This window comes from Temnothorax longispinosus, chromosome 7 (assembly GCF_030848805.1).
Source record: "Temnothorax longispinosus isolate EJ_2023e chromosome 7, Tlon_JGU_v1, whole genome shotgun sequence".
Taxonomy (NCBI): domain Eukaryota; kingdom Metazoa; phylum Arthropoda; class Insecta; order Hymenoptera; family Formicidae; genus Temnothorax; species Temnothorax longispinosus.
Window position 1 is genome coordinate 1,694,419 of NC_092364.1, and position 9,655 is coordinate 1,704,073.

The 9,655-nt window shown below is 42.1% G+C and overlaps 1 protein-coding gene across 6 annotated transcripts; it reads right to left on the reverse strand.

Annotated features, from left to right (window-relative positions):
* Positions 1-342: 342 nt before the first annotated feature.
* LOC139816062 (putative RNA-binding protein Luc7-like 1) lies at positions 343-8,255 on the reverse strand. 6 transcript variants are annotated; one of them, XM_071783381.1, is made up of 7 exons: positions 8,097-8,142; positions 7,796-7,890; positions 3,709-4,282; positions 3,034-3,479; positions 2,444-2,542; positions 1,474-2,267; positions 343-1,327 (listed from the first exon to the last, which is right to left on the reverse strand). In XM_071783381.1, exons 4-7 carry the CDS (start codon positions 3,109-3,111, stop codon positions 1,249-1,251), a joined length of 1,050 nt encoding a protein of 349 aa, XP_071639482.1. In that variant the 5' UTR covers positions 3,112-3,479; positions 3,709-4,282; positions 7,796-7,890; positions 8,097-8,142; the 3' UTR covers positions 343-1,248. The 6 variants fall into 6 exon arrangements, with proteins under 6 accessions (XP_071639482.1, XP_071639484.1, XP_071639480.1 ...); XM_071783383.1 differs by adding an exon at positions 2,697-2,739 and having other exon boundaries at positions 3,034-4,282; XM_071783379.1 differs by having other exon boundaries at positions 3,034-4,282.
* Between the last annotated feature and the right edge of the window lie 1,400 nt (positions 8,256-9,655).

A 9,655-nucleotide genomic window follows, 5' to 3' on the forward strand; every position in this document is an offset into this window, starting at 1 on the left:
CAAATAATTTATAACTCATGTTAGAATTCCGAATAGAATTCCATTTACAATTTCATGTAGACTATAATACGAAAAATGTTTGAAGGATCATATCTTATTCACACGTGCATAAAATATAATAAATTATATTAATATGCATGTACATATCATGGTATATAAAACAATTAATATAGAACTCCATGTTAAAATCTAACGACCTGGCGACGGCGGTTGGCGGCAATGGCAAGGAGAAAGTTTTAGAAAATTAATTACGATCTTTTTCTAATATAAATGAAATAAGAAAAATAAAATTAAAGTTTAAAAAAACTATGCAATATTATTTATTTTACCCCTTTTTTCTTCTTTTCCATCTACAGCCGATAATATCGATATTCTTCAATTATTTTCAGGCCTCCGGGGGGCTTCCATTGACAGTCATGATAATTTGCCAAAAATTCATGGTCTTCAATAGTATCTCATCGGTGAATACGTATTCTTTTATTTATAATCGAGCTATTTATTTTATTACCGATAATAACAATCAACACGACCATCAGTTGCGCCTAATTAACGAGAGATGTCACCACTATAACGTTAATTTATCCTTTTACCTCAAAGTTACAACCAGAAGATGTTTCAATCACTGAGCGATTCGTCACATTCGCATAAATTTCAAAATATTCACCACTTTAAAATTTAGTCTACGTTCTTTTCCAAATAACGTTCTAATATCAAGCGTATGACTACGATAATATGAAACAGATTCGTATCAAGAAAGTTTTGCTACCTTGTTACTAAAAGTTTAATGCTTCTGCTTCTAATGACGGAGATTTAATTAGATGTATTCTGGAGAAATGATGTAACGCCGAGGGCATTATTTATGTTGCCACTATTTATTATTGTATATGCTCAAATATGGTAAACATGTAACAACTGCTAAAAGTTGTACTTAAGTTATTCTTATTTACAATGGGTTAAAACTATTTTTAAAAGCCAAGATAGATTACATATAAAGTAGATCTAAACGAAATTTAAGACATCTCAGAGAGTAGGAATAGATTCGACATAAATACTATATCGCAATAACATATCAATTGGGTGACAAGTAATGTACAAAGATCATGTCAAAATGGGATATCGCATTTGCTACGGACGTTCGGCGCAAATGTCTCGTGCGCACGGCTTGGTGTTACACATTACATGTACGAAAGTGCGCGTGCGAGAAAGGAAAAGAAACCATTGAGCATAGTCCTTATACATCTTGTCTCTTTATCTCTTACGGTCGTTAGATCCACTGCGACGAGAACGAGATCGACGGCTGTGGCTGCCACTGCGAGAACGTTTTGCTCTGGAACGAGAACATATCGGTATCGGAAACGTTGTGAGACAATGGCAGATAGCGTTTGCTCATTTTAATTCACTCGGATTTGAAAGAGACGCGGTGACTACTCATTTTCAACTCGCTACGATCAAAAACTGTGAAAATTCACAAACCTTCTTCCACGACTGCGACTGCGAGATCGTGACTTTTTCCTACCGCTGTCCCTGCGTTCCCGGTCCCGATCACCACCGCGATCGCGTTCGCGATCGCGGTCACGATCGCGATCGCGATCACCACCACGATCACGGTCACGGTCGCGATCACGGTCGCGATCACGATCGCGGTCACGGTCACGGTCTCGATCGCGGTCACGGTCGCGGTCGCGATCTCTGTCGCGGTCGCGGTCTCCTCTGTAGCCCAATCCTCCGCGGTTCCTGTCCCTATCGCGATCTTTGTCGCGGTCCTCCCTGTCTCTGTCCCGTCTTCTGTCGAGCATAGACTCGCGCTTCTCCTTACGCCTCTCCTCGACAGTCTTTTGAAGATCGGCGAGCTTCTCACGGATTTTGATGAAACCGAGATGCAGCTTCCCACCAAAGTGATCCGCCAGCCGTCTGTCATTGTCGTGTATTCCAAGATACGCGCTGCAAACTTCGCACACTCTCAGCTTCTGCTGCTGATAACTTGACGCCGGCATACTGTTTCGATACTCCTGTTCCGCTTCGTTCTTCTTTTTGCGCAGCTCATCGATCTCGCCCATCAGCTTCATCGACTCCTCGACAAAGCCCTCCTCGCCGAGCTGCTCGGCCTTGGCTAGTTTCTTACCGATCTCCTCGGCGAGCACGTGGACGTTGTTCGCCTTCGCCGCCACCTCTGCGCTCAGTTCCTCCTGCGTCTCTGCCAGTCGCTGCTTGGCTTGCTCTGTACGGCGATCGCAGTCGGCAATGAAGTTCTGAAGATGCTCCATCGCCTGGAAAATCGAGAAAGACATGTCAGAATTTCAATCGAAATTCTAAAACTTCTCAATAATCGTAAATCGTCGAATGCAAATTGCGAACGATCGATACGATTAATTGGGGGAAAAAAAAACTCATTGATAGGCGAATTATTAAATTATAACTTCAACGTAATAAGATTAATACTCACGTCAATGTCATAGAAGTGATCCTTCTTCTTTTGCGCGGCCTCGAAGTCAGCCCGTAGGGCCAAGTCGTGAATCTGGGGGCAATCTCCCAGGTCCATGCGCTACGATTTACAAATCAGATCATGATTAGATTTACGGTCCCTCCGATCGTAGGGCCTTATCGATTCTATGCGTTATACGAGTTAGAGACCTTTCCCAACATTGCGTATTTACGAGATACTTCTTAGTTTCTTACTTGACAAGAATATAACGTACTTGGTCGCGGTGCCGCGACTGGAAAATAGCACGAATCGATAATCTAGGAGAGAGACAGAGATGATACGACAAAAATTCTGAGCTTATGTTCGCCTGTATCCTTAGGATAAGACGGTCCAATAGGTTTTCATCTTTTTCTTTATATATATATATATTATTTTTTTCATTCTTTTCATTCTTTTTACGTGAACTCACGGAAACGTGAGCTCGTCTTCCTGCACGGGCTAGGATAGAGCGTACAATAATGAAGCGATTGAGATCGTCAAGCGATCTAGCATCGCGTGTAAAAGTAGAAATGCAGATTTGTACAGATAAATAGTTTGTTGTTTTCACTTACAGGGTGGCAACAGTTCTCCGCCTGACACGAGAATGCGATGGCAATGAAGCTATAATCAGCACACACCTTAAGTTTCATAATGTTCACTTTTTTTCTACGAAAGAGAACTTACAGCCTATAATGGTTTAATATACTATTTTACGTACGGCACGAATCGTGTCTTACGTTGGCTGCTAAACGAATTTTTAGAAAAAAAAAACGGATTCAATACGTACACATCCAATGGTTGAAGGAAATTTTTCTAATGGAACTGGCGCTTGTTGTACTAATCCGCCTAATCACACGTCTCTCTGCGTCATGCCACCTCTCATATTTTCTCTTGCCGAGACACGTTTGGATGTTGCAAATTGCCAAAGATATCAATAAATAACCGCGTGAACGAGTCCGAGGAACTAATGCTAAAAATCTCCTTAATCGTCGCGATCGGTATTTATAAGGCGCTCCGCCTAATTATGAATTAAAAGATCTACATTAATCTCAAAGTCTACACCGAATCAGCGCGAGAGAGGATCAAGGAAAATTTCTCCTTGTTTTTAAACTCTTAGAACGGTATCGAAACAGAAGGGGGGAAAATTCTCCCCCCCGAATGTGAAACTCTCGCGCGAGGAAAGACACCAACGAGACATCTACAACGAACGTCGTAGGTACTTGGCAATTCGCAAATCTTCTACTTACAGATCACTGCTTCATTTCCTGCACCCATATACTTCCACAGGATGATATATATTTTCTCACACACATTCTCAAAGTAAACTTGTCAATCCTACCTGCCGTAAACGGCATTATTAGTAAGAAGCGACATTAAGACATCGTCTCATGAATCAGCATGACGCTCTACTCACCGAACTCACTGTTTACAGGCCTTTTCGGGGGGGGTTCTGGGAATTTATTCATTCGGCATATTCACTCAGCCTCGCCACCGTGTGGGAAAAAAAACCGGTAGAGGGGCTGAGGTAAACCGCCCGCCTTTATCGTCTCTCGTTATCGAATTAATATATATATAGATATATATACATAGATATAGATATAGATATGCATATATATATGTATATCTAGCACTTGAATTATGGTAAAGGTAAATCAAATTGTAGGTGTAATACGTACGTCCTCTTCTCGTTTTCAGTACTTACAGTAACGCGCGTGTGAGAGTGACAAGTACAACACGGACATATGAGCGGACAATACTCGCAACAATATTGTACAATGGATCTGATTGGAATTGCTTTTTCCAGAGACTCTGGAAATAGAACTGTAGTTACGTTGACATTAGTGGATCTGCATATCAGCATATTTCTCGTTCGAGCGAACTGCCATTAGTATTTTTTCGTAATTTTCGTTTCGTTTAAACTTTAAATAATATTTCTTTACTGTCTGCCTCTTTTGGTTCGTTCTCAATATTTTTTCAATTAACAATTCTCGTTTGTAGAAATTATATCGCGGGACCTTCAGGAGTGTTTGCTATCTCTCACCGTTACGTTTCAATATATTTTCACGTGTGTCTCACAATTTGATTCGATCTAAATGATTTTCATTCACAAAATATTACATTCTTTAATGCTTATTACGTAAAAAAAAAGGAAAAAAAAGTAAAATTGCTAGTATCCGAGTAACTGCTTTATATTTGTCAATTCTACCGGAATTACACTTCATCCGGGATTTGAATCTGAATACAATCTAGGCTGATCGAGAATAAAGGCGGTACAGAATGAAGTACAATTCCATTTACATCTTCCTTATTCAAGCTATGAGCCCTTTATACTCGTCGGGAATCTAATTAAAATCCTTGAGGAGAAATGAAAGCGAGGGACGCAGATTGATATAGAAATGAATAAGTGACATCGTTCATTCTGAGAGAAAACAAATAATAATCGAATAAATTACACAGAGATAAATCCATCCGAGATGGAATTAACCACCAACTTTGCTCTTCTTATTTACTTCTGATAAAAAAGATTGTTCTATAAATCCGATAAGAAAACTCAGTAAACCTCTCGAGATCCTTTTCAGCATCAATCATGCCAGCGACAGGCTTTCGAAATCCACGCGTGTTACGTAAAATTATGTAAAATAAATTCCGATGAATCTACGGATGACATTGAGAGTTGACTGATTAAAGATTAAAAAGCAACTCCGCTTAGAGCGAGCGCTGGCATTTCCCGTGTAAAGAAACTTTCCTACGTTAGTAGCTGCCTGAGAGATAGAGAGATAAAGAGAGAGAGGCAAGGAGAGAGAGAGGGAGCACATAGTGGGACGGCACTTTTAAAATGTCTGTCACGCAGACTATAATAAACTTATAATAGAAACGACTTGATTATTATTCCAGAGACGGTAGAGAGGCACGCTTGAATATATTGGAGCATCGATCTTGTTATAAAACTCGAGAACCCGATGAGAGGTGGCTCAGGCAGCCACGTGTAGGAGAATATGAAAGAGAGAGGGAGAAAAAGAGAGAGAGAGAGAGATAGCAAACATCCCTGTGATCAATTCGCACAAGATGACACTGAAATGCGCGAAGCAGTACTTTAGTTATAGTTTGCCTATGCATCAACCGTATGCCGTATAATCCGATAATCTATAAAAGTGTTGCTCGATCGACCGCATATATGCAGGACGTGCATGCAATTGCGTCTTCATCTCAAGACACCACGGTGTCACCCCGTGTGCTGCCCGATATCACTGCGATGGGGATTGCAGCATTCTCGGTGTACATTAGATAATTAGATGTATGTCCACAACCGCGTTCCGGGGGAATAGAACAGGCAAGACTGTGCTCTGCGGTTTGGAAGGAGGAAAAAAATAACGTGGAATGAAAACGTGGATCCCTCGCAACATTCTCTCGCGCTCGTATAATTTCCAAGCCGCGCGCAACGTACATTTTGGCTGTTCTAAGCCCCGAGGTAATCTACGGTATACTATGCGCGTGTGTATCGACAGTACGATTAAAAACGCCTGCCCCGTGTTGCACTTCGACGGTATCCAGTGTGAATTGATCGTAATCAATTCCTGAGGTACGTTGTTCGGATTAGATAAGGCGAAAACGCTTCCCCTCCGGCGCTTGTCCCTTATTTAAATTCGCTTATTGTGAGCCCTACAAAGGACGGATTCTTACGGATCTACGGACACTTAACGCCTACGTGTGTGATACTGAGCACACCGATTGGCACAGGTGAGAAAAAAGCGCTAACGAATGGAATGTACGTGGCGAGTCTACCTTCTACCTCGTTTTATACGGATCTGTCTATTTCTAAGTTCTACGGGCGAGTAAAAAGAAAAAATAAATGCTTCTCTCAGCTCTTACCATTCGAGACAGCTAAGCGGGTATTCTACATACATTCTTCTACTTGATTGTAAGGTATACCTTTGTATGTACAATGCGAAAAGATATATTCTAATTGTGTAACGTATTTTTAACGTGTGTGTACAGCAGTATGGTGCTAAACAGGTCAGTGTGCACACGAGTTTGCCGTGGCGATAAAGTGGAGTACAGAGGCGACCTTCCGTCATCAATTTATTGCTCTTTATGCCGTTAAAATGGATGACTCGATGGGCAGCAGCAAATGTAGCGTAGGAAACACGAGGCGAGCCTGCGAGAGAGATAACGTAATCTGGGGCGAGCACATTTCAAATTCTTTACAAATTAGATCGTAAGATGTACGGCAAAAGGCTGCGTATAAAAATTCTAAATTTTTGTTAAGATAAAGAAGCGCGGCTTTGCCTCGAGAAAAATTATTTTTATCTTATTATTCCGTATGTAAGTCTGCTCAGCTTAGTTTTGTATTTATGCTTTCAAACAGCAATAATACCATTCGTGCACACAGACCGTTTGTGACCATTGAGGTTGAGTATGATGAGTAAGTATGCATATATAAAAAGTAATCAACTATTCAACTATTCGTTACAGGCATTGTAGGAGAATTATGATTACACGATTCCATTATGCTGTATTCAATATTGGCTTTGCTATCACAATAATATCTGTCAATATGGTACTCTAACGATACAGTAAAATTATTTTGATTAAGAAATGACGAGACTCATCGGTATCATTTCCATCATTTTCGTATACATCATTCATGTGCTTCAGTTGGTTAAAATATATTTAAAAATATATTTGGAAAAAATATATAAATTTAAATATATTTAAAAATAAGTGAAAAAACTGAGAGAATTAGTCAAAAATCTCAGCATGATCGTCTCCCTTTTTTGTTTTCACATTATTGCATGGATACTAATTTTAATTACATTTCATGTTTAATTTTGTTTCAAGCGAATTTTATTTTAGTTAACAATGGGTGACGCATGGCTCTGAGAGCGATTGACTCATGGTCGACGGGTCTCGTATTCGATACCGACCATCGTCCCGTAAATGCGAGTTAAGAGGTTGATTGGAAAATTAAAGGTAGTAAGTAGATGTGAAGGGGTGTACGAATGATAATCCGTTTCGAGGTTTCGCCCATATCATCAATAAAATAGATAATATATATCGACTAGACAAGCAGATTGACCCAAAGATCGTGCAATCAGTGTAAACAGAATTTACGAAATAACTAAATAAATGGAGGAGGGAAGATAAAATAGCCCTTTACTTTCTCACTTTAAATTGGGATTGGAAAATATCGGCAAAACACCCGTATGTGTGTATGCGTGTGTCGTGTGTGTGTGTATATAAATATATACAGGGTGCATTTATTCTCTGCGCATAGTGCCAACGGTGTGTCAATCGTGTTTTCGGATTCGCTGCAGCGCGGAATATTACACTCACCGTCGACGAGAGGATTTCATGGGGGCAGCAGGCCAGCAAAAAACTCTTGCAGACCTTCGAGTCGGAGTATTTGACTTGAAATTTGTTATTTTCACCTGCAAAACAAGCACAGAGTTATCCAAGAGTTATCCCGAGAGCGTATACGCGGAGTAGGGTGGTACATTGTTAAACAAGTATGGCCGCGCGGCCTCGCGTTATTCAATTTGCTGCACTCTCTCTCGATCCCTGGCCCTCACTCACTCCGCGAGCCCGCGGTGCCGCGCCGTAACGACGAGAGAAGCGAAGATATAAACGTATGTACCATTTCGTCCTGTGCCCATTAACTGGTCGAGCATAGCTCGCATTTGATCGTGCGCCGTCATTTCTCGTGTAGGTCGGTGTCTACAACCTCTCAAAGGCACGCAGCTCAAGCAAATCGTGCGGCCACGCCATCCGACGCACACATACACGCGCGTACACGCGCGACAATCTCGGTTCGATCGCCGCGCCGCGCTCGGCGACCGGAGCGCCACCGGCGTAAACGGCAGCAGCCGCGTTTCCACGCGGCGACGCTGGCGACGGCTGCCCGACGAGCCGATTGGCGGGACTTTTGAATGACGCGGCTCGTCCCGGCCAATAAGATCGTTCGGCGAGCACGACGAAGTTGCCGCGAAGCGGCCGTTTCTTGATTGGCCGTCGGATAGGGAATTGATATTCGCGGGCGATCCATCGAGCGACGCGCGTCCGCCATTTTGTCGGCAGAAGGGGGCAGGAAATTTTTAATGGATTGTAATAGATGTTGCGAATCGATCTCGCGGTCATTCGGACGCGAGTATATCAATTTTTCTCGCTCACGACATTGTAATGTTTCGTTGAAGCGTGTTGAAATCAAGATTTATTCTCGAAAAACGAGAAACACCTCTTTTACATTTCCCCGTTCCATTTGTTATTCCCTTTTATGCGCGAAAATGCTGTTGGTAAAATTATAAAAATTTTAAAGATTAAGTGGATTTATGATTCTTTCAGGACTTTGATAACCGATATGAAAGGAGAGAGCGTCGGGATTTACGCCGACAAAGTTCCAACGGTATTTAAACCAGGGGGTGCTCGGCGACTTCCAGCACGTTGGAGTGCAATGACCGGCGGCCCCCCTCGAGAGTTTAAATCAAATTATACACTTCCGTGTACAATATCGGACGTCAAAACTTATCTACACTTTTACGACTATTGTAATCGCAATATTTTCAGTAAATGCAAATTTTTTCTTTAAATTACAAAGTCTCCGTACAATAATTTCCATGTGAACTCGGCGTTTTAAAATAAACTTCCTCCATCTCTCTCTCTCTCTCTCTCTCTCTCTTACATTTAAATAAAAAATTATGATATAAAACAAAGTGATTTTAATCATTTTCACAATTTCATGTATATATTTGTTATTTCGCAATTTACAGTAATTCTCTTGACGTCGGCGCGCGGCCGACATTTTCGTTCATTTTTCATCAGTTATTCGAGCAAATCCAAGTCGCGGTTAGCGCGAATTGCATAATAGTTTCCGAAAATTTCTCAAGCCCAGCCGAGCGACAGTCGCGAGTCGCGATCCGCGCGCAGAAACCGCATGCAGAAAAGAGAGGTAAGACGGTGCAACCGGTAGCGGAGGCGGTGGCGACGATGGTGGCGGTGGTAGAGGTACCAGGACTCCGCGCTCTCGATCGTGACCTGCGAGCGAGCGAGTAAATGCAGCGGGCAAGCGTAAAAGCGAGACCGCGGGATTAAGCAGCGCGGAGGAGGTGGAGGAAAGACCTCGGTGCCGCGAGCGAGTGCGAGAGGAGGACGGAGAAGCTTGGCGAAGACTCGAGGTAGTAGGTGGATGAAGAGGAGGTG

What these genes read in the sequence shown, in the direction of transcription:
- LOC139816062 (XM_071783378.1), bottom strand. Translation starts at nt 8,157, where the DNA reads ATGACGGCGCACGATCAAATGCGAGCTATGCTCGACCAGTTAATGGGC. An exon ending in AATGGGCACAGGACGAAATG is followed by an intron (nt 7,891 to 8,096) that starts GTACATACGTTT and finishes CTTGTTTTGCAG; the next exon opens with GTGAAAATAACAAATTTCAA. An exon ending in AGTCGCAGTCGTGGAAGAAG is followed by an intron (nt 1,328 to 1,473) that starts GTTTGTGAATTT and finishes TTCTCGTTCCAG; the next exon opens with AGCAAAACGTTCTCGCAGTG.